The 25,376-nt window shown below is 33.9% G+C and overlaps 1 protein-coding gene across 1 annotated transcript; it reads right to left on the bottom strand.

Annotated features, from left to right (window-relative positions):
* Positions 1–1,078: 1,078 nt before the first annotated feature.
* Positions 1,079–8,126, bottom strand: LOC145042962 (coatomer subunit beta'-2-like). Its single transcript, XM_078991491.1, has 26 exons — positions 7,860–8,126; positions 7,627–7,647; positions 7,466–7,527; positions 7,210–7,264; positions 6,327–6,363; positions 5,916–6,241; positions 5,713–5,844; positions 5,481–5,629; positions 5,243–5,311; positions 5,002–5,152; positions 4,858–4,923; positions 4,588–4,776; positions 4,363–4,503; positions 4,198–4,272; positions 3,949–4,125; positions 3,286–3,377; positions 3,080–3,196; positions 2,883–2,997; positions 2,734–2,805; positions 2,453–2,649; positions 2,279–2,372; positions 2,087–2,193; positions 1,882–2,002; positions 1,610–1,805; positions 1,468–1,521; positions 1,079–1,282 (listed from the first exon to the last, which is right to left on the bottom strand). Exons 1-24 carry the CDS (start codon positions 7,860–7,862, stop codon positions 1,644–1,646), a joined length of 2,730 nt encoding a protein of 909 aa, XP_078847617.1. The 5' UTR covers positions 7,863–8,126; the 3' UTR covers positions 1,079–1,282; positions 1,468–1,521; positions 1,610–1,643.
* Between the last annotated feature and the right edge of the window lie 17,250 nt (positions 8,127–25,376).

Here is a 25,376-nt window from a genome sequence, read left to right as displayed (position 1 = left end):
TTTTTATTTATTACCTAAATTTTATAATATATTTTTGATATTAAAAATTGGATGTTACAAAAACCTAGTCAAACACCTCCATTCTTCCTTTGAATTAAAATAGAAAAAGATAGAATAGAGGTACTGCCTGCTGGACTAGAACCAAACGTTTAGCATAAATTATAAATTATAGAAATTTTTTTTATCACAGAATTATGATAAAATCAATTTGTATTGGCCACTGTTTCATAGTTTTTTCTTATAATATTATAATCACAATTAGAAATTAAAAAAAAAAAAAAAAAAAAAAAAAAAAAAAAAAAAAAAAAAAAAGCCAGTAAATTAAACGAATTGTCCATGTGGTTTGGATGAATCTATATGATCTGTTTTTCATTCCAACTCTTTTCATTTTGGTTTAAACTTGTATGTTTCATTTATGTTAAGCTGAAGTGACTATTTTACTTCTACTAATTTTTTGATTTACTTATCATTTATTTATAATTTAAAAGTTTTAATAATAAAATGGACCCCACCACTCCCCACCCAAGTAAAACCCTAGACCTGAATACAGCCGGAGACACCACACCTCACCACTGCCGAAATCCTCTAGTACAAAGACGCTGATTCAAGAAATGTCTTCTCCAATGTTTATCTTCTCCAATGGAAACCTATCGTTCACTCACTCACCATCCCACTTATGTTCTCAAGAATGGCATCATCGGAAGAACCAGATGGCATCGCCTCCACGCCCCAACCCTACAAGCTAAAGCAAACCCCACATGCCACAACGTTGAACCTTCGACGAGATGGGGTTAATCAGAGGTTGGAAATGTAATTTGAATCAAAAAAGAAAGCTTCAAGGCAATATTAATGGATCCAATTAAATAGAAAAACAAAACACAATACATAAATAAATCATAAAAACTAAAACAACATTCAGCAATGGCATCGATAGTCTTCTCAGTTAAAAACCAAGTCCCAAACAAAACATAGAGATGAAACGCACAGAGAGGACCAAACCCCAGGGATGATTCTTGTAATTTACTTTTAAAAGGTAAATAAACAAAAACATGTTGTAAATATGAAAAGACGAAAAGTATGGCCTGAAAAAGAATATTTGGTATTGGTATTTTATAAAACCTAGAAAGTAACTAAAACTCAATACACTACCAAACTCAACTCCTCATGTCTATATTATATTTAATTTTATGTTCCCCAATTACAAAACTCGACATTACACCACGCTCAAATTAAACAGACGCCCCCCCTTCTCCATTTCTCCCATTCACAGTTAGGTAGCTACCTACAAAGTAAAAAAAAAAAAAAAAAAAAAAAAAAAAAAAACACATAATCATATATTTGTTTGTTCCAACACCAAAAATGATTTTGAATTTTTACGTAGCAATTTTAATTTTTTTTAAAATAAAAAATAAGTAATAGACACGTGACAATTCCATCTCATACAAAAAAATAAAATCTAAATCTTACCTGAGGAAGGAGTTCATAGCCGTCTACAGTGAACTTAGTGACGCCATGTAAGTACTGCCATTCAGAGACAAGATGAAGTTGAAAAATTAGACCCCCTCCATATAATGTGAAAATTAAAAAATAAAATAGAATAACAGATCACCAGAAAATAAGATTAGAATTTTCACAAATTGCTTTTAAGCTGCTGATGGGTTTCCTGCATTATCTGTAACCCACTCTTCATCAACCTCAGCCTCAGCTTCATGACCATTAACAAGTACACCACCATCTGAAGAATCATTATCCTTATCCTTATTACCAACAAATTCCTCCTCCTTTTCATTCTCTTCTTCTACATCCTGTGTCAATAAAAATACAAATACATATAAATATTAAAACAGAAAATAAAATATAAATACCAAGTCAAAAATGTACCCCTTGATCCAACTCTCCATTTTCATGAACATCCAGTTGCATGTGTTTGAAAGCATCAACTAGGTTCACATGCGATCTATCAACATAATTCACATATTCTGTTGCTGGAGGATAACTACCCCTATACAATAATTGGAAGAAAAAAATATGTATTAGTTTTTTGTTTATCTCACAAATTATTTTATCAAAAAATGACGAATCTAACCTTGTGTCTGCGCTTCTTGCTTCAACTTGTAGTGCAACTTGCCAGTCCTCAAACATGTTTGGGTACTCGTCTGGATCCGCTAAAGATTCTGCAGCCTTCTGGTTAACCTGCGAATGTGATTAAATCATGTTATATTGTGTAAAATGACAAAAAAGGACAAAAGACTTTATAAATTATTAATCAAGTATTAACCTTGTTAAGGTCTTTTCTCCAAAGGGCGACTACTTCTGAAACTTTGCTTGGAAGGTAAGATCGTGCCATTAAAGCTGCTTCAGGTATCCTATTGCTGTTAAAGGAGAGTGTTTTTTTAGAAATGTTTTTTGAACAGGATTTATTTATGTATGAAACTGAAACATGAGGGTAAACCTGTCAATTAACAACTGTAGGCAGTCTTCTAATTTACCCAACATAAATAGACAAGCGAATGCAACATTGTTTTTTCCGTTTTCTTTTGCAAGTGATGCAAGTTTTGTAATCTCTTCAGCATCTCCTAAAGAAGAATAGAGTAGTAATAAACCACTTAAATCATTTGCATGCTTCAAACAGTCTTCAGCCATGTCCAACTGCAATATCACAAATATTTTAATCATTTCGAACAGATATAAATATTTATAAAAAGAAAAGAAAAAAAATCGAATAATTTATACCATTCCAGTAGACATAGCTAGTTCTCCCAATTGCTTCCATTTTGACTCACTCTGAGCTACTAACGCAATATCCTGTATAAAATAGAATTTATTTTATATAAAAAGTATAAAAAATTTATCTTTTGTTTGCAAAAGTTGATTGCTGTTACCTTAGCAATGTCTAGTTTACCAAGCTGAATGGCAAGCTCAAATCTATAATCAGGCTCTGTAGCAACTTCCAAAGCCTCTTCAATCATGCCTCGAGATTCCAGAAAACGGGCAACACTGTGAAATAAACAATATATATTTGATTAAAATCCATGAATTATTTATACAAGGGATTAGATCAGGTGTATCTGAGGTCTACCTGTTATGATGGTCCTGCGGAATTGATGGTAAAAGGTCACTAGCTCGTTCAAGGTCTCCACGCATCACAAGTGTTTTATACTCGATCAAGGTGAGAAGCAATGTGTATCCAATGACACTACAATGTAATAATTATAATAAATTAATAATCAAAATTAGAACTTTAAAATAATGATGTTTAATTTAAAATCTGTAAAAGACACTCACTTAAATTCTTTGTCAATGAGATAAACCCTGCTTTGGTTGGCTAAATATCCTAAAAGATACATTGGTCGATCCAAATGAAACATTGTGGTTACCTGAAAATTTATTTAAAACTATGTAACAATTCATAATATTAAAATAAAAAACCCAAGTGAGGAAACTCTTTGGTAAACAAAATATTTTTGTCCCTGTGCACTTATGAAAATTACAGATTGGGTCCCTAACTTCAACTTTTAACCATTTTCATCCCTAAAAATAATTTTTGTAACGTTAATAGGGTGTTAAATCAATTTAAACGACCATGTTTCCCTCTGTTTTACATTTTTTTTTATCTAATTACGACAATAGATCTAAAAATCAAAACCCTAAATAGAAACCCCCTCCCCTCCCCTCTGTTTTACATGTTTTGTAATTATTTTTGTTAATTTACAATTATAATTCAAATAAATGCTAAAAGAAACGGTATTAATGCCATTTTATATAAGATTTACAAGAGAAGTTAGAAGGGTGGACGAAAGGTGTTTCAAAGTCTTCTTTAGGGACGAAAAAGATTAAAAACTCAAGTGAGGGACCCAAACCGTAATTTCATAAAACCACAGGGACGAAATATGTAGTTTATTTACCCTAAATTTTTTATAACAAGTAGTAATGATGTAAGGAATATACCTCGCCACCCACGCAATAATTGAGTCTCCATGAAGAATTATTGTAAATAAAACAGTCCCCAACCCATAATCCAGTTCTAACTCTTTCATTTATATCATACAAAGGTTCAAAGGAATCCTCAACACCTTGTTCATCTACAGATCTTCCACTATCAAAATGTGCAGACACTACATCACGCTGCAATATAAATAAATTTTCATTTTACATTTTCTTTCGAAAGAAAAAAAAATAGAAAAAATAAGATCTTACATTGTACTTTAGTATGTGAAACATCGAATCACTGGCAATTGTCACAAGGTCACCACTATCTGCCCAGTAAAGATTCTGAAAAAACTCAAAAAAGATATCATAAGACATGATAATAAAAGAAATAGATAATTTAAATCCAAGGTTAATAGTGTAACTAGTGTTTACTTTGACATTGACATCAATTCGTTGAATCAATCTACACTCAGCCCAATCATAGAAACATATAAAATCATTTGAACACATTGCAAGTAAAGATCCTCCGAATATTTTCTCAGCTGAAAAAGTTGGCCGGATGCTTTTCTTTTCCTGGTTAATTTAAACACCCGAAACATAAATCTTTGAGTAGATTAGTAAATGACGGATGTACCCTTTGGAATGTTATGGGAGAACCTGAAAAGATTTGTTGAAGATCTTGATCTTAGATGTACTTTCCCTAACAGCATATTCACCATCAGATGACCAAACAATCTCTAATGCAGACCCAAATGATCTATTTCTCCATGCCAAAGCTGTATATATGATGTATTCACCATCACCACAGACAACAACAAACCTCCCATTTGGGTTGTGCTTCAAGCTCTGTGGAAAAATAGAAAAAGTCAAAGTCCATATGGTTGACTATTTTCAGGTCAAAGGAAGGTAGGAACAAGCATAACTTACTTGTGGATAAAGATCACATGTTCCCAGTTCTTTAACTGCTAAAGGCAGCCTCTCTCCATCAGAAACCTGAATAAAAAATAGATTTTTATTTTCCATTTCATTGTTGACATAACATAACATGTATATGGGGTTTAAAATCCAAACCTCATGATCAGCTCCCACACTCTTGATGTTAACAGTTTGAATTTCATTATGTTTAGCCCATATAATTTTTCCACTATTGTCCATGCTGGCTACAGGCTCTTCACGTCCAATTTTCACCATTATGGTTCCTTCATCATAGCCAATAACAATCCTGCAAAAACAGTAATTAAAATAATTCCAGATAAATGAAGAAGCATCAAGACCCACAAAACAAAAAACAAAAAGTGCTATACAAACTTACCGACGTGAACCTTTCATGTATCCAACAGCCCAAACCCTTTCAAGTCCATAGTTCAAGGTGTTCTCAAGTCTGCATGAAAAAAAAGAGTGGCATAAAGTCAAAAAGTTTACATTTTTTAGCATATGTATAACAAGGGTATTATGGTCTTTTGATAGGAAATGAAGAAAGAAATTGAATTCCAAATCCTTCAGAATCTACAAACCAAACACGCCCTTAAAGGTCAAAAACAAGAGCCCACCTGTAAGTGGTTGAATGCCATATACGAACAGTACCATCTTCTGAACCTGTCATTATTATCGGAAGCTCGGGATGGAAACATACAGCAGAAACATTGTGTGTGTGACCTTCTAGAGTTTGGACACAAGTTTTAGTTTGATAATCCCATACCTGTTTCAATTTATACATAACATAAAATGCAAATTGTAGACACATTTGTACACATAGCCAAAAAAAAAAAAAGGGGGACAAACCTTAGCAGTGTGATCATCTGATCCAGTAATAAGATAGGGTTTATCACCACCAGTAAAGTAATCCACACAGTTCACTCCTTTGAGATGTGCATCCAGTGTGAAGTTAGGATCAGGTGAACCAAGATTCCAAATCTAAAATTAAAAAAGATAATGTTAAAATGAAGGGTATCAGTTTCTAGTAAGCATGTTCTAACTAAGATTACCTTTATAGTGCGATCAAGTGATGCACTTGCAAAAGTATTGGTGTCTTTAGGGTTAATAGTGATTTGCATAACATAATGAGAATGACCCTCAAAGATTTGAGTACAAAACCAACTTTTCTCCCAATCCCAAAGCTTTATAAGCATGTCATCAGATGATGATAATACATAGGGTAGTGTAGGGTGCACAGCCACACACCGGATGTAATCAGTATGTGCCTCAAAGACTTTGACTTTGTCCATTGTATTATAATTGTATACACGAATAAACATATCATCTGCACCAGCAACAACCCATTGCTTGCGTGCTATGAACTTTGCTGATCTGACTGCATATGTGTTGTGTAAGCATCAGATATAAAATTTAAATTCCAATCAGATAAAAGGGTACAATAACAGACTATAATAACAAACCTGGTAATTCAGTAACCTCAAATGATTTTACCATAATCTGCAATTAAGAATATGAGAGTTGTGTTGGTAATTGATTGAATTTCTTTCATAAGAATATAACAGCTGATGTTACCTACAAATGTAAATGAAAAGGTGGATTGATACTTACTCCAGATCTTGCTATATATCTAACCACTAATGCTCTTTACAATAGTTCCTTGTTGTCGTTTAACCTTATGGTATTCAATAGTGTTCACTTTATAATTAAAAGGAACACTGCAAGAAGTGAACATGTTCTACTTTCTTATGTAAGCTTTGTTCTTTAGCTCCATTCAAGACAGTTATCTACTTGCCAATCAATGAAGTGACAAAAGTTTTAACATCTTACAACATTTATGATGTTTATTTCCTTCTTGATAACTATACAAACAATTTCTTATTATACTATTCTATGCCTCGTAAATAATTGGTGGCATCAGCAGTGATCAGCTATTCAGCTACCTTCTCTACTATATAACTAAGTTGCACAAAGTAAAATGACATTTATATCCTGGTAGTTTTCTGCAGGGCATTTATTTAGTGCAGTAATTTAAAATGCTACTAGTAAATTGTTAAAAATTATATGTTCTTTGTAGTTATTTTTCTATAGCCAATAAGTCGACTGCATTGCATCGCAACAGAAATAAATCCCTTCACAAGAGGCAATGACAACTATTCTAATAAGAGAAATAACCTGAATTTTGTGTTTCTCTGTTGAATTTTACTGCATTTATACTACACTGAGAAGGAATATACATCAAGGAAAACATGCATGGATGTTGACTTTAGATGCCAACAGAATCCCATTAGAAAATATCAACCATTTTAATTACACTTCCTAAAACTTGTTAAATTAGTCTCATACCTGGGTCTGGTAATTCCAGATGCAGACTGTCCCCGAATACAAACTTGCTAAGATCCTGTAAAAAAACAAAAGAACCATGACTATTGATGTATAAATGTCTAGTATTTGCTCAACAACAAACTTCCCTATGACTTAGCTACTAAAGCTTGGGATTCAGTTATACTACAAATAAACTCCTAGCAATTTCTATCAGAGTCAAAATAAAAATACACAAGTCACCAAAAAGAGTTCATTTATAATGCGCAAGTATAATTACCATGGCTCCGTTGGGTGCAGATCCACGGATTTTACTCTTTCTGATCTTTGAGCGAGTTTCCTCTGTCAAAAATACTCATAATTAGCACGACTAATGAAGACAAGTCTTTACTTAATAACAATAACGACAATGAGTCAATTCCAAATGAATATCAGCAGTACCTTGATCTCGAGTCTGAGAGGCTGTTCCAAAGTGAAACACAAACAAAAGGAAATGAAGTTTCAGTTAGTACACCAGATCCCAATAGTTCGTTAATAAAATGTCAAATAGATCATACAAACGCCAAAGTTAATCTCTAATGTGATTTAATCAATGATCAATCAAACGGAATTAGATCAACCGGATCCAAAACAAAATCAGCAAAAATGCGAATCAAGTAGAATTGTAGACTCACCATTGCTACAGATTAAATTAAGCGCCTTGATCGATAAATCAATGACTGACAACAGAACCCTAAGCTCCGAGTGAGAGATCCGATCAGACAACCCGAACAGAGAGCAAGGCACGCCGAATCTCCGTCCGAATTGAGAGATTTTGTGAGTGCTAGGGTATGGAGAGTAATGGAAATAGAGATCAAGTCGCGTAACAGCACATCTGTGAATCGGGAGTGTCAAAGAGGGTGCGGTTTTGAACATACAAAATGAAGTGTGTTTGTTTGTGTAGGTGCAATATGCAAAATGCAACGACCAAACTTGAGGAAAATTTTCAAGGTTTTTTTTAATTGACTTGTTTCAAGGTTTTTTTTAATTGAGTTGTTTACATCTGGATAAATATATATATATATATATATATATATATATATATATATATATATATATATATATATATATATATATATATATATATATATAGAACAAAATGTTACATCTGGTCATAATAATCATATGTAAACACTTTCAAAAAGTTTGTTACTTAGATGTGTAAAAAGAATAGTTAGATGTAAACAAACCGAAAAGATACGAGTATATTATACGAATTGTCCCTGTAGTTTGGAATAATTTGTGCGTTTTGTTCCTAACTTATTTTTTAACTCGAATGGTCACTACTATTTATTTTTGTTGCGTACTTGATCTCTGTCTTACCTAAAAAGATTATTGTGCTCTTATTAATTAATTTATAAATTAAATGTCTTATTTATATATTTATTTTTTATATATTTAAAAAAATTAATAGACTCTACCTATTTGTATCTCTTCACCCTACGGCTAAGCGAAGTGGGGATGTTAAGCCCACTCGTAACAAGCCATGAACACGGCCCCCTAATGCTCGCTAGGGGGGTCGTTATCCGATCCTTGTTACCATTTTAGCAAGAAGAAAAAGAGAGGATGAGGGTCGCTATTAGGGACTGGCTCAAGCGCACACTCAATTACCCACCCCTACATATTCCTTAGCATCCTAAGGTTCTTTGTCACACCCCCGAACCAGACGGCGGAAACGTCCGGGGGCTTGCCGTGACTCAATTGAATACCATAACATTGAATATATATGAAACATAACAACATTCGTTACCATTCATCAACATAGTACAACCAGTAGTGTTTACATATCATACATTGTTTAAACATTACATTTCCCAAAAATTAATTTGTTCAATCCATACAAAAATAAACTGCAACCGTCACTGAATATGATTTCCCTTGATTCACTGGTTCCCTGAGAATACAAGTATTTTGAAAAACGTCAACATATGAAATGTTGGTGAGTTCATAAGTAGTGTTTGAAATCGAATGTTTGTATTGTTTGAAAAACCACCAGAAAATCCGATATTTTCTGAAAAGATAAGCTTTTTGAAGACATTTGTGAAGATCCATAGGTATGCTTGTTTGTTTCTATACTTGTAAAAAAAGTGTTCGTTTAAAATGTATGCATGTCAAATTTGTAAGTATTGAAAACCCTAGGAAAACCCGATGTTCTCCTAGTTCCTTAAAGTTGCGTGATGTTACATTGAAACCATTGCATAGCGTATAGTGTCAGTCCCAGGCGACGTTGGAAGGTTTTCGAGCAGGATTATTTACTACAAACCCGCGTTACACAAACGCCCAGTTTATAGTTATACTAACGACTCCGAAGGCGTCGTTAGTACTAATCGCGTTATCCAATCGCCCTGACTAGGTGTAGTCCCACATCCGAAGAGAAAGAGGTCACGAAGACCCCGGTAACTCCATTAGCCGGTTGGGGATAAAATGTACGAGGGGTCCCCGACCCGCCTCGCATGAAATGTAGACCTTACTAGCAAGACCAAAGGACCCTTGGGGACCGGTGGTATACAAGCCATTGAAAGTCCATTTACGTTGTGTCGGATCGGTAAAACCCAACACACCGTAAAAAAAAAATGTCTTCGGGCCTTAAGATCAGGTCATTGGGCTAGCTAGGCTCAACGAACAAGATTTTACACTTGTGGGGCCCAAAGATGGTGCATAGACGTCTGTGCACACTCGCATGTATATGTATAACCAAACGTTACTTGTATGAATCGTAGTGTCGTAGTGTTAGTAGTCGTAGGTTTCTATTGGCTCGAGACCGAGCCAATTCGTTTAACAACGACTTTTGGTATTGTAATGTATTGTATTTCGTTAATAGTCGCGGTGCCATTATTTGATCAAATTGTGTACATTGAACTAGCCTTGAAATATTCCTGTTTTCAGCCCCTCATCATTTGTGAAATTTACATTTTCAACCCTTTATATTAAATACTTCCCGGTTTAGTCCTTAAACTATTTTTCTTGACATTGTAACACCAAAAATTATTGAAATTAATATTTTTCAACATATTTTTCATAAAAACAGTTTAAGTCCTCGAAAATGCAGTTTTCTCGGTTTTAATCCCTTCTTTTCGCAACTTTGACAATTTTGGCCCAATTTGGAAAATTTTTGCAACTTTGGTCCTTTTTAAATTTAAAAAGCATTTTAAACCTTTGAAAAGGAGTTGGAACACTTATAGTCCACTGTTTTACAGAAAGTTACAGTTTTGGCCCTCCAAAACAGAAAAATTCGCATAATGGGCCTTATTGAGCCGAAATTTTCATTTTTAGCCCATTAAGCTTGAAATTTATGATTTTAGTCCCCTAAATGAGTATATTTCCAGAATTTTATTTATGAAAACTGTTTTGGCACACTTCATCCATCAGAATCTGTGAAATGTCAATTTGGGCTTTTATTTTTGCATTTTTCACATTTTAGGCCCAAAATTTGTGTTTTTAACTCAAAGAAAATTATTACTAAACCACTTAGCCATTTTTCTTGAAGCACTTTGTGTTTAGAAACATATTGGAAGCTAAAATCATTTAACACAAGATATATCTCGGTTTTGATGGGTTTTAATGCTAGATCCAACATAAAAACACATAAAAGCATACATATAAGCATGGAAATCATACAAGGCATACAAAACACATATAGATCTACACTTTCACTTGTATTCCCCCCCCCCCCCCCACAAAACTCATAAAAACAGAAAATAGGGGGTATGAAGCTCACCTTAGGGTGTTGATTCGGTTTTGCAAGGAAAAATGGAAGGAAAATGAAGTGTTTTTGGCCTTAGCTCCCTTTGATGAAGATCTCGAGTTTTGAGATGGTTCTAGGATGCAAGATCACGATTTTTGCATAGATTAGGAAAGGATTTTGATAACAAAAGAATTTAAACCATAGATCTATGCATAATCTTACCTTAGATGAAGAATTTTGTGGAAAAACCTTCTTGAATGCTTCCTAATTTTTGAGATTTTGGAGAGGGGAGGAAGGAGAGTTCTTGAGTGATCTAGAGAGAATTTGAGAGATTTTTGTGTGTGTGTGTGGGTGTATGGCCGAGAGTGAGAGAGAAGAGAAGAAGAAATGACTTTTGAAGTGATATGCATGGAGATATGGACTAAGGTGCATGGAAACATGTTGGGTAATAATGAGGTGGCAAGCAAATAGTCAACTCTTCCATTTATCCTTGGGCTTGGGCCTTGGGCCGAGAATTTGAAAGGGAAAAGAAAAATTTGGGCTTTTTCCCCTTAAGCCCAAAATTAGAGTTAGTTTTGGGTGCTTATTAGCCTTATAAAATAAAATTGTGATTTTTATGCTTTAATAGGCTAGGTTAGGTTAAATTATGGATCAAAGCTTGTGATTTATTTCATTCTAGGTTCAACCTAGCCCAAAATATTGAAATAAAAGAATGTGGGTCCAATTAGAGCCCAATTAGGGTTCTAAGCCCATGATAGTCCAATTGGAAGCTTATTGGTCCATTTGGATCCAATAAGGAAGTCCTAGTCCAAAATGGACTTAACAAGAACTTCTAGGGTCTCCAATTGTTTGATGACTACTTGTAGTACTCGTATCTTGTATTTGATTGAAGTTTTTGAGTCACATTAGGTTGAATGCATAGATTACATGGCTCAAAATTTACAGTTGTGACATTCTTACTTAGGTCGCATACAGATCTAGTGCTTTCAGTAGTACGAGCTCAATACTACCTTCCACACCAACCCATAGTCGCCCCAAGTCCTCCTCCTAGGATCCTAATTCACAAGTACTATATCTCTCACGGATATCAAACTACTCTCTCAGTAGATTCCTCAAATGTTCATCTAGGTATCTCTCCTAGATTACTCATCAACTAAAAACTCTCTCTAAACGATTCCTGCTATGTACCCCTACTCAGCACACACACACAGCAAATAGCAGATAATATCAATCAATGCCATCCTCCTAGGCTAAGCATCATGAATTAGGCAACTCTAGCTCTAAATTCCTGAAATACCTAGCCTGTCATCTAGCATGCGGCTCTAATATCTTATAAGTATCTCATCTCATAATATAAACAAATAAGGGTATTTTGGGAAAATCATCGTTCGGGCTCTGGCTGATTGCACACACTACTTCATCTCGTTTTCTCTTAAGAACTTTTACTCGTTAAGAAAATCATTTCTATTTAGAAAAATTCCTCAAATCCTCAGTTTGAGTCCAGACATACCCGAGGGTATATCCAAATCCCTCAAACCAATGCTCTGATACCAACTTGTAACACTAAAATTTCAAATAATTTTTTATTTTTAAATTCACAGAAAAACAAAGTTAACATTTCAAAACCCAATTTGATATGTTGTTCTCAACAAAAATAAATAAATAAAATTGTTTAACAATATCCCAGGATCTTTAAAACATAATCTCTAGCTGGTGTGTATAATCATGTCGGCGCCTTCCCGCGATCCTGAGAGGTACCTAAAACACATTTCACACAACATTGTAAGCACGAAGCTTAGTGAGTTCCCCAAAATACCACACACAAATAATTAGCATCTCATGGCTATACTCGATAATGACCCCCCTGGTCATGTGTCTCAGTGAAGACCCTCTGGTCTCACAGCTTGAGTTGGACCCTCCAGTCCGGTATCTCAATGAAGACCCTTCGGTCTCACAACTCGGTTTGGACCCTCTGGTCCTAACTCAATAAGGCACAGAGTAATATACAACATAAATCACTAATACAGAATGCATAATATATCACATAACTCAGTGTAAGCACATAAGACCCTCCGGTCACACAATATTACCACTCAGGTAAGTATAGTAGACTCACCTCGTAAGTAAAGCAAGTATGTCTCGTACTCAACGGTCGGTCTAGACTCCGCCTATATATATCATAATCATCTCTAATTAATAATGTATCATAATCATCTCTAATTAACAATGTAAGTAAAGCAAGTATGCCTCGTACCCAACTCGTCGAGTGCATCTATGTGACTCGTCAAGTTCCTCTTGTTCTCATAAAAATCATGAAAAATCCAACTCAACTCGTCGAGTTGTCTCACCAACTCGTCGAGTTTGCACAGCATCCATAATAACAGGGAAAACCCTAACCAACTTGTCTAGTTGGCCAACCAACTCGTCGAGTCCCTTAAGCTCAAACACTCATTCAGTTGCTTTTAAGCGAGACTAAGGCCCCAAACTCTAGATCTAGCCTTCTAAGGCTGAAGTACCACGTAAAGTTGCAAGCTTTATGTCCATACATGGCATCTAGGGCTAAATTTACCAAAAACCAAGTTCAAACAAGGGTTGAAGGCATGGAAGTTGGCCAAAGTTGGATAAAACTCTAGTCTTTTGGCCTAAAGGGCCTAATAATGTCCAGATCTAAAGTCTTAGCTTCAATGTAAGCTCAAAGCCAATAATGACTTAAGGAAATGCTAAAAATGGTCATAAACTCCATAATGGAGAAACCTAACAAACAAGTGGTCAAGATAATGGCTTTTACCTCCAAGTGGTCGTTAACACTGAGAGAATGCCAGATCCAAAGACTTCTTCTTGTTCCAAGCCTTTTGCTCTTCAAGCTCCTTCAAAGAATGCACCAAAATACACACTCTTAGCCTCACTCTCTCTCACAGTGAATGATAGCTTGATTAGGGTTTGTCTCGGGATGATAAGGTGATGAGGGAGGTGGAATAAAGGGCTTAAGGTCCTTTAAATAAGGTACAAACCCTGAAAATTAGGGTTTTCACACTCAGCTCCTACTCGCCGAGTTGATTCTAAAATTTATACAGCCACCACAATCTCTACTCAACGAGTTTTAGCCTTTAACTCGACGAGTTGTCCTGTTAAAATGAATAAAAACAATTTAAATTTATACCTGGGAGTCAGGATGTTACAATTATAGGCGATGATGAAGAATTTTTCGTTTTTTCTGAATAAATCGGGTGAAGTTTGAGACTTACCGTATCTTGGCAGGATAATTTATGGAGGCTTAGGATGGAATTTCCACCAATTAAGCAGCCGAGATGTTTGCAACCATGACTTTTTGTTCCTCTTTGCTATGATTATAACAAATATGAGATTTGTTACTTTATTTCTCTCATTTTCACATTGATTTTGCACGATAGTTCATCTTTTAAATTGGGATTTTGATATTTTGCTTTAAGTAAGCTTTGTCACTATTTATGTGTTTAAACTTTCTTATTTTGTTTCTTTTGAGTGCAAAATCTATCAAAGTGTGTGAGATGGGAATTTGCCTTAAATTTCCAAGATGCATTTTAGATTTCCTAACAAAATAAAAAATTAATCAAAAAAACAAAATTTGTTTAATATTTGTAAACAAAAAATGTTTGTATATTAAAATAAAGTAATTAATTAAATTAGAAAAAAAATGGAGGACTAGGAATATTACCACTCCCTACTAAATACTAAGATTATGTGCTAAATGCCTAAAAATGGGGTGACATTCAAAAATCTGATGTGGCAATGTGTTAGGAGTGTTACTACTCCCCTTAGCTTAAACCTAAAAGCACATTTGAGAAATCTGATTTGGGACCCACCAATCACCATCTCATCTATCATCCTCCTCAACTTCTATATATTTTCCATCTTTAGTGTCATCTATGTTTTCACCATCCTTTTTTTTCGGTCCTTCAACTTTGGCGAACCAACCCACAATCCATTGTCTCTTTATTGAATTTTTCACCACCACAACCCAATGCATCACAATCCTTGCAGGAAAAGATAATTAATACCAAAAAGAAAATTTGGAGGACCAGATCAATTGAAAACCATAACTGGAAATGCAAATCAAAACTTGAAATTCTATTAACAACATTCTAAGCTTTAACTCATTAAACGATGTGTTTATTTATATTATTGGTCTCCAATTCTTATAATTTTAGTCTCTAGTAAATTTAATTTTTTATATTTAATATCATATCTATTAAAAGAGATGTGTTTTTTTTCATGTCAATTCTAGAGATAATTTTTTTTAACAAAGTAGTACATTTTAAAAATATATTTACCATAACGGTGTGGTTTTAAAAATATTTACCATTTAGGTTAAATTTTATACCAAATCAAAATTAGAAGTCAAAATAAAAAAAGAAAAGAAATTGACTTATCAGTGTAATTAATTTTTCAGTTTGTTCATATCTGGGTAACTATATTTTTTTTGTACACATCTAGGTAATAAACTTTTTGGAAGTGTTCACATATGATCATTATGATCGGATGCAGCCTGCTACAACCGGTTATAATGGTCATATGTGAACACTTCCAAAAAGTTCATTACCTAGATGTGTACAAAAAAATAGTTACTTATATGTGAACTAACCGAAAAGTTAATTACATTGGTAAGTCTATTGCCCTTTTTGGCTATATAACAATGAATTATAGATTGTATATTTTTTTGGGGGTTACCCCTGGTTTCTGAGTTTTAACAAAAAAAAGATAAAAAGAAAAAAAAAAGTAAGAAGAGAAAAAGAAAGAAATGAAAGGAAAGAAAAAAAAATTTACGTATTAGAGAGAAGTGAAAGGAAAATTAAAGTTTTTGTTCTTTCTCTACAAATACCTCTAAAATGGAAGGAAAGTTAGGAAGAAAAAAGATCATTCTATTCCCATCCACTTACTTCCTTTAATGAAACTAGTGAATGTCAATTTATTTTATTTTATTCTCACTTTCGTTCATTTCCCTTTTTTTCTTATTCTTAAGTTGAACTCGGAAACTGGGTATTAATTTCCAACCAATTATTCAAAAAAAAATATATATCTTCGTGGTTTGCAATATATATACTAAACAAATTTCCACGTGTTGCGCGGAAATATAGTTACATAGTCAAAATTATAACAATATGTATTTTGGTAAAAATATATAAGTCATTGTCCTTAAGTATGAAATAGTTTTTTCAAAACTAAACTAAAATGTTGATGTTTAGGGTGGATACATAATTTCATAGTAGAGGTGGCACGAGAAATTCAAGCAATGTGGCACAAGAAATTTAAGTAGTGGCACGATAGTAGGAAAAAAAAAATTCAAATTTTTTTGCACTGCATACGAAAAAATTAGACATTGTCGGTGCCACTACGGGCACCATAATGAAACCACCCTGGATGTAAAACATTATCATTATATGGAACAATGTAAGAACACGCACAACTATTAAAACTAATGGTTAAATATTATAGTAATTAATGGGTAAAGATGATGATGGATAATAAAATCTATGTTTCTTTTTACCTTATAATATATTATCTCCGTCCGAGATTAATTGTTCACATTTGATTTTTGAAGTATTTATTCTTCAACTTTGACTTTAAATAATTTTGTTTTTTATAAAGAATACTTGATGCAAAATATATGAATGGATTATACTCTAAATATCTTTTCATTGTTATAAGTTTTATCAAGTAATATATAACAAAAATAAAAATATTTAAAGTTAAAGTTAAAAGAGAGAAAAACTTCAAAACTCAAAAGTAGACAATTAATTTGGGACGAGGAGATTAATTATATTCTTAGAGTAAATTAAATAAGAAAAAAAATATCAAAAGTGTTAAAAAGTTTTATATAGATTATTGAGATTCAATGAATAAGAAGTTTTAATTAATATATCTAAAAATACTATTAAACATAAATCATATCACTTGGATGATCTCTTATCAAATAATATAGAATTAACACTTTCATACATAAAATAAAATAAAGTGATGTGCATTGTATTTATAGTGATTAATTTAATATATTAAATAATAATAAGATTGGTGTTAGTGGTGAAAATGTTTTTTTTTTAGATTTAATGTGGATGATAATCTAAAATTATAACATCCTATTTAAAAAAATGTGATATAATTAAAAATTTGATAAAGTTTCATAATTAGTCCATGTGGTTAGCATAATATTGTATTTTGAGGACTTCTATGAAAAACACGTCACTGGCCCTTATGGTTTTGAAAATTGCATGAATGGTCCCTATGGTGTTAACTTTAACTTTTGACTAGTTAGTTTTTTTTTAATTAATCAAAATGCCCTTGGGTCAAATTTGAAAATTATGTATAGCTCAAAGATCAATTCTGAATATTTGAAATTTTGTACATATATAAATTATAAATATAAGTGTTATATTGTAAAGGTCGAAATGTGTTGTGATATGTCAGAGCCTCTTTTGTCATGTTTAGTGTCGAAGTTTGTTTACCTGTATTCGTTGTATGTATTTCACAATGGTACTTTAGTAGTCGAAGCATTCAAGTCTTAGCCCTTATGTACATTTTGTTTACTTCTGGTGTTCCTATAAATAGGGATAGATATAAGTGTTAGAGTGACTTTTGGGCATTCGTTATACTTTACACTTTTACTCCTTGTATTCTTTTAGAAGTATCAATTGAGCCAAACAAATTATATTTACAACTTGTGTTCTTGATTCATATCATACTATGATTTCATTTTACTCATTCAATTCATACGAACTACATTTGGTAATAGAGCATGATTCATTCAATTGATTTTTGATTTTCTCTTTGTTTCAACAGTTTTTGAATTATTGTTTTAGATTCAAAAATATTCCCAACTTTTGATATAGAAAATCTTTTCTGATCAATTGTTTTGATACAATTCTGTTTTTCGTTTGATAAATCAAGTGTTCGTCGATTGTTTTCTGAAAGATTCACTCATTAGATTCTTTCTTTCTGAAGTTTTTCATCACTTTTATCCGTACGTTAATGGTGAACTTTAATATGAATACGATTACTGGTTTTTCTCATCCTCTTGGTTCTTCAGCCAAAATTACGTTGCTAATTCCTGAATACTATGAGCAATAGGTAGACAGAATGGAAGATTATCTTAATGGGACCGATGAAAATTTGTGGCGTTGCATAACAAGTGCAGTTTATCGTCCAAGGAGGCTTGAACAGATTGGAACTGTTGGTTCATCTACTGATGTTACACTCTAAGCAGAGAAACAAAAAGCAAACAACAAGAAATGCTTGCGTGAACTTCGTGGTGCTCTTCCACCGGTAGTTTACAATTACATCCATGGTTACAAAACAACAAAGGAGATCTGGGATATTTTGAAAGATAAGTATCAAGGAAATGAGAAGACTAGAAAAAGGTCTGTGAAGAAATGTATGCTTGAATTAGGTGAATTCAAACAGAAGGAGAACAAGACCATTGAAATGTACTATGATCGTCCGAATGAAATAATCTTCAAGTGCAATCATTATGGTGTTAATCGTTCAACTCTGGAGTACAATCTAACTTTCTTTTTCTATGTGTTCCTTTAGTTATGCGGGTTGCATCTGGTCTTTGCAAGATCTAACCATCAATTCTTAGCAAACCACAACTATGGGATGGGATCAACAAAAGCTGCCTTCTCCTTATTTTCATCATACTTAGCTATCTTATTTTCATCATACTTAGTTGTTTCTTTCCTTGCATATGGATGGCAAATTACATAAACATCATCATATCTTCGGAAATTTTGTGGTTTAACTAACCACTTATACAGAATAGTTTTCAGTTAAGCCATAAAAGTTTCAATGAATTATTTCCAATTTAACCCTTTTGATCTGTTATCATTCATAATAGTTAATTTTGGAAAATGGTTCATAAGTAATTTTTGTTTTTTATAGGCACACATTGAAAGGGATTTGAATGATCATTTTCTTTTTAGAAAACTTAAGGATTCATAGTGTCATGTTTTGTTGGATTGTATTTGTATGCAAAGAGTTGAAGTTCAAGCTGGAGATATTGTGGTCAAACATGTAGTTTTATTTACTTTAACCACAACTTGAATCGTAATTACGTTTTCATATTAGAAAATCAAGTCTAATGGTGTCATATTTGTTATGCAGGGTGGATAGGGTGATTGTTTCTATGTGGTTGGAAGTGGTGAATTTGAGGTCCTTGCTACATAGGTGATGCCATGCCTTCTTTACATATAAAAAATATTTATAATCATAAATTTTTTTACATGTTTTGATTTTAAAAAAGATACAATTTCTCAACAGGAAGACAGGAGCAGTTCCAAGGGTTTTACGTGGAGCAACACCAGATGCAAACAATTTGTAGTTTTATAAATTTGTAGAAGAAGTCAGTTATTCTTAGGGACCAAAAATGTAATTTACTCTATTCTATATTATTTCACTTACCAACATTTTCATCTTGTAGTTCACTTTAATACTTGATCATTTTTATAAAATTGTTGTAGCTTTGAATTTACAATGCATGGAGAGATTATATGGTGATCATGGTCTTGATGCCATGGAAACACTTAGAAGAAATCCATCAGCTTCATTGCCTGTTATGTTAATTGTCTCAAACAGAAACAAGGTGAGTGGGCAAAATGTAAATTAGATTTTAATAAAGTTTGGGCTGAAATATATGCAAAAAATTATTACAAATCACTCAATCACCGAAGCTTCTATTTCAAATTTCAAGCAGCAAGATTCCAAGAATCTCAGCATAAAATGTAACTAAACTTTGCCACTACTTTCTTTTCTTTTTATTAAATCATGGGTGTGAGTTTTATCTTTTAAAGACTTTTTTATTGTTTTGAAAACAGCATTGGTGAGTGAGATCAAGGAAATAAAGGGAAAGAGTGAGAGAGATGAAGATATTCTTCTTTCCATTGATGTTGGAAACAGACATTCCATCATGCCAAATCTTGAATTTGAATATTTTGATAATGATATTCATGAAGATGCATTTAAACTTATTAAATATTCATGTGAAAAGATTTTCACAACGAAAGAACAATCCAACAAAGTTTTTAATCTTTGGATAACTTTCTTGGAAGCAATGCTTGGTGTCCGATCACTAGATGACTACAGTGTGTCGGATTCAGAAAGGGGTATTTTGGTAAATGGAGATAGTACTGTGGTCAAAGATGATTGGCTTCAAGTTCAACTAGAAAAAGAGGAAGGCTAAAACATGCGTATTTCCATTTATCAGTATGGAATGAAAGGTATATTTGAATGAATTTTATGTTTTTATTCCATACTAAAAGTTGAATCTTTTAACAATTATCATTTTTAATTTACAAGTTATCCACTTATAGCATTATCTTTATAAACATCATGGTTTTTCCGAGTGTATAGTGTCAAGATTCTTCTTCCATTTGTTCATATTAATCTTAATTTCTTATATAAATGTAATAATTAAATATTATATTGTCATTAAGTTGCTTATAATAGCATCCTACTTTCATCTGTTTCAGCAGCTTATAGGGCATCCGATTTTCTCCAAATCCCAAGTCTTATTATGGGTATAACTCAGCAGTCACCCACTTGGGACAAGAACTTGATCTACAAATACTATCCAACCATTAAAGGAATTGGCAACTAGCAAGCGGGAAGGGCACGCCACTGAAAATTGAAAAGGATGAAACAACAAAATAAGCGGCAAATGTAATTCAGATTGGTTAAAAAAGGCACACACGAAGAAGAGTATTGAGTGAACATCAACTTTTAATTTCTAGATTTCTTTCTTTTAAACCAAAAAAAACACAATTGTTTTATGATTCTTTCTTCTGAATCGAATATAGAATTCTTATCCACTGATTCTATCTTTATTCTTTCATATGAGATGGCATGTGTGTGGATCGAGGTTTTATTCTTTCGAGCCGAATGAAAGCCTCATTGAATGCTTAAGAGCATGGACCTATTTGTTTTGTTTTTTTATTATTATTGTGTGGTAAAAATGGGTGAAAAACTTTGTGGAATTGATGTTATTGAAACGAATTAAGAGCATTGTAGGTTTTAAGGCTCATTGAATGTTTAAGTGCATGAAAAAATGGATAAAACACCTTTTTAAGATTGAAGTCTTAAGAAATATAGATAGTATGCTTATTGAGTGTGTGTTAATTCGACTAAAATCATTGAGACATCCATATTCCTTGATTTAGTCCCGATTAATATATTATATTTAGCGGTTATTAAAAGTTGAAATATAATTTTCTGAGTTTCAATAGTAATAGAGAATGATGGAGGACTATTGGACTTTGTGCCTTCATCGACATTGCTAAAAAGGTTTCTTGAAAAATTACTACAAATTTGAACAAATATAAGGGAAATTTTTTATGTTGCCTTGGAAATAGAAAAACAATGAACCGACAGAGGGCAGTCTCAAGGATGAAGATGAGAATAAGTACTCTTGGTGTGGCCAAAACTATAATGAAGAAATTGTTGGAATGTTGAAATAGTTTATATTTTCACACAAATTAATGTGAATAGTGAAAAGTCGGACAAGTGTGCAAGTGTTTTGAAAATTGGCTTTAATGGAAACCTTGTCTCTTGTGATAGATGTTCAATGGAACTTTGTCAAGTTCTTGGTTGAAAAAGATGGACAACCTGTTAATCTCTACTACCTACCCACCTCACATTTTACAGTTCAGGTAATAAGACAAAACCAACCAGTTGGGAATAACATGGTAGCAGAGTCGTATAAAAAATTCAAAGTGAGACTGTGTATGTATTTTTTGAAAGATGAATGGGGACATGAGATGGATCATAAGTGTATTTAACTCTTGAAGAAGTGGAAGCCATAGTACTAACGATTCCTCAAGTATACTAATCATATTATGAACTTATTGATGGGTTTTAGCCATAAGAACTTTCCTATGTGCGCATGCAAAACCCTAATGCTTGGATCTAGGCTTTCTAATCAAACATGATTTGAATCCAAGACTTCTAATGACTATTTAGGTGTAATAACAATATTGAAACAGATCTAGAATCATACATTTGAATTCCTTGTTGATCTTGTTGTCTTGGAGCTTCTAGAGTCACAATTGTCACTCCTCTAATGGCTTACAAACACCAACTAGCAAAGAGGATGATTTGGGAGAGAGGAGAGGGGAGGAATTCAGCCAGAGTCTCTCTACTTTAGATGGTATGTCGAATTCTCTCAGCCATAGGGTCTATTTATACTTGTAGACTCCTTAAGGGTTACAGCTTAAACCCTAATTGGATAACTTAGACTTTAAGTTAATCCATATCCTTTCCTTGATAACCCTATGGACGATTTTGGCTTATCCTAGCCTTAGAAATCGTCCAATCCTTTATCAATAAGGATTTACAGTCTAAAGTGTAACTATCAAGCAATTGACAGTTTATACCCTCTTATTTAATTAATCTCTTTAAGCCACCAAATTAACTCCAATTAATTCTATGACTTATATTAATCAAATAACAATATATTATTCTTTATATTATTCTCATAATATACTAATAATATTTACTCTCTCTTAATAAATCATCTTATCAAGTTGCTATGGTGAAGGCAACCCAAAAGGACCATGCACAATCGGGTCAAATACTTGCCTAATATAGTTGCAGCCTTAGACACTATTCCAACAGTCTCCCACTTGGATAAGTCTAGTAACTATATGCGCAGGTACATTCCGATTTGCAATCGTAGCTCTCAAAGACGCTGTCAAACTTTGATCTAATCAATCTTGTCCTTTAGATAAGAGATCGTACAGTCCTCTGTTAGATATCATGCTGACAATACTATGGAATAATTAGTCCAGCATTTGGTTTCTCAATTTCCGATTTATTTGACATAGAACTTAATCGAACACATCAATTCAGTTCTGACCGGGCCCGGCACATAAGTCAAATCAAATCATCGAGCGGCCGAGATATCACTTTTTCCCTCTTAGGATAAAAGTTACAGATAAACTTCGACTTATATGCATTTACTTATTCATTAACTAACTATACACAACAATGTGTTTTATAACATCGAGTTACCAATGCGTTTTTCGCATTATCAATGTACAATCAATTAACCAATAACAAACCATATATCTAGGTTTTAAGACTATATGGTATTATCGTCTTGCGATCACCCATTTACTATCACATTCCATAAGGTGATTCCAGCAAGCGCGGGTTTGTTCCAATGCTCAAACCTAGTTCATAAGCACTCATGAACGTTGCAACAATCTTTTGCTATGTCTAACACCATTTAGACACTCTACACACCTATTCATGACAATCTTCATTCATATCTACTTCCGACATATGAACGATTGTGTACTATTTGAACAATTCGATTATTCTTAATAAACTCAATTATTCTGGAAGTCAAAACATGCAAAGTGAAACAATAGTTAAACAATTAACATAAGACAGTAACATTACTTATAAATAAAACTCCTTTATTAAATCATCAAATGTCAATTATATTTATCTATTACATGTTTCTAATACTATCTAATCTATGCTAATATCATCCTTCAGCCCAATACTCCTAACATGCTGCAAATGCTTAACCCTACTCAGTCCCTTCGTAAGCGGATCTACTGGGTTATCTTCTAATGATATTCTCTTTACTACGAGTTGTCCTTCTTCTACACGATGTCTAATGAAGTGATATTTTCTGTCGATATGTCGTGATCTACCATGATCTCTCGGTTCCTTGGTCAAGGCAACCTCTCCTTCATTATCACAGAAAATCTCCATGGGCTCCTTTATGGCAGGTACAACTCCAAGATCACCAATGAAGTTCTTTAGCCATACTGCCTCCTTCGACGCTTCGCTTGTTGCGATGTACTCTGATTCGCACATTGAATCAGCTACGGTTTCCTGCTTGGAACTCTTCCAAGTTACTGCTCCTCCATTAAGGGTAAAGACCCAGCCCGACTGCGAACGGTAGTTGTCCCTGTCGGTCTGAAAACTGGTGTCAGTATACCTTCGCACCTTCAAGTCATCACTCCCTCTAAGGACTAAGAACCATTATTTCGTCCTCCGAAGGTACTTAAGTATATTCTTCACCGCAACCCAATGGGCTCTGCCAGGATTCCCTTGATATCTACTAACCATGCTCAAAGCAAAGGCTACATCAGGGCGAGTACAAGTCATAACGTACATGATTGAGCCAACTGCGGAAGCGTATGGTACTCGGCTCATTTTAGCTATCTCAGCTTCGGTACTCGGACTTTGAGTCTTACTCAACTTGGCATTGCTTTGTATCGGTAATTCTCCCTTCTTCGAGTTTTCCATACTAAAACGTTTTAGTACCTTCTCTAAGTAAGTGTTCTGACTAAGTCCTATTAGTCTCTTACTTTTTTCTCTTACTATCCTTATTCCCAAAATGTAGGAAGCCTCTCTGAGGTCGTTCATAGCGAAGCACTTCCCGAGCCAGGACTTAACTTCCTGCAGAGTCGGGATGTCGTTTCCTATGAGTAATATGTCATCGACATATAGAACGAGAAAGCTTACTACACTCCCACTGGCTTTGACATATACACACGACTCATCTTCGCTTCGTACAAATCCAAACTCTTTAACTTTCTCATCGAAGCAAAGATTCCATCTGCGAGATGCTCGCTTTAGTCCATAAATGGACTTCTCAAGCTTACACACTCTATTCGGATGCTTCGGATCCACAAACCCTTCTGGCTGAGCGATGTAAACATCCTCAGCCAACTTCCCGTTAAGGAAAGCAGTCTTAACATCCATTTGCCAAATCTCATAATCATGAAATGCGGCAATAGCTAGCATCACTCTAATAGATTTTATCTTCGCAACTGGTGAGAAGGTCTCTTCATAGTCAACTCCGGGAGTTTGAGTAAAGCCCTTCGCAACTAGTCGTGCTTTAAACGTGTGTACTTTTCCATCCACATCGGTCTTCTTCTTGAAGATCCATTTGCACCCAACGGTCTTACGTCCAGGCACATTTTCAACCAAATTCCAAACTTGGTTATCATACATGGATTGGATCTCACTATCCATTGCCTCTTTCCATTTCGCAGACTCCGGGCCTGCCATGGCTTCCTTATAGCTATTAGGTTTATCAAGATTTATTAGTGTACTATCACTAATATACGTGTCCCCTTCGGTAGTAATATGAAAACCATACAACTAGGGTTGAAACCTAACTCTTTCGGAACGTCTAAGAGGTAATGATATGTCAATCGGTTCAACCGGAGTTTCCTCCTCGGGTTGAGTGCCAGCGGTTGAGGTTCCTTCATCTATCGACTCTTGAATCTCTTCAAGATCGATTTGCCTCCCACTGTCTCCTTGGCCTATGAGTTCTCGCTCTCGGAAAACTCCTCTCCTCGCAACAAAGACAACATTGTCCTTCGGTCTATAGAAGAGATATCCAAAGGATTTCTGCGGGTAGCCGATGAAAATACATCGCTCACTACGAGGTTCAAGCTTGTCGTGAGTATCTCGTCTT

Source organism: Lactuca saligna, chromosome 4 (genome assembly GCF_052625555.1).
Source record: "Lactuca saligna cultivar CGN05327 chromosome 4, ASM5262555v1, whole genome shotgun sequence".
In the NCBI taxonomy this organism is placed as follows: Eukaryota; Viridiplantae; Streptophyta; class Magnoliopsida; order Asterales; family Asteraceae; genus Lactuca; species Lactuca saligna.
This window is presented reverse-complemented; position numbering and strand designations above follow the sequence as displayed.

Coding starts and splice junctions, on each gene's coding strand:
- LOC145042962 (XM_078991491.1), bottom strand. Junction 4,777..4,857: donor CATGTGATCTTTATCCACAA/GTAAGTTATGCT, acceptor ATTTTTCCACAG/AGCTTGAAGCACAACCCAAA. Junction 2,806..2,882: donor GTAAACTAGACATTGCTAAG/GTAACAGCAATC, acceptor TATTTTATACAG/GATATTGCGTTAGTAGCTCA.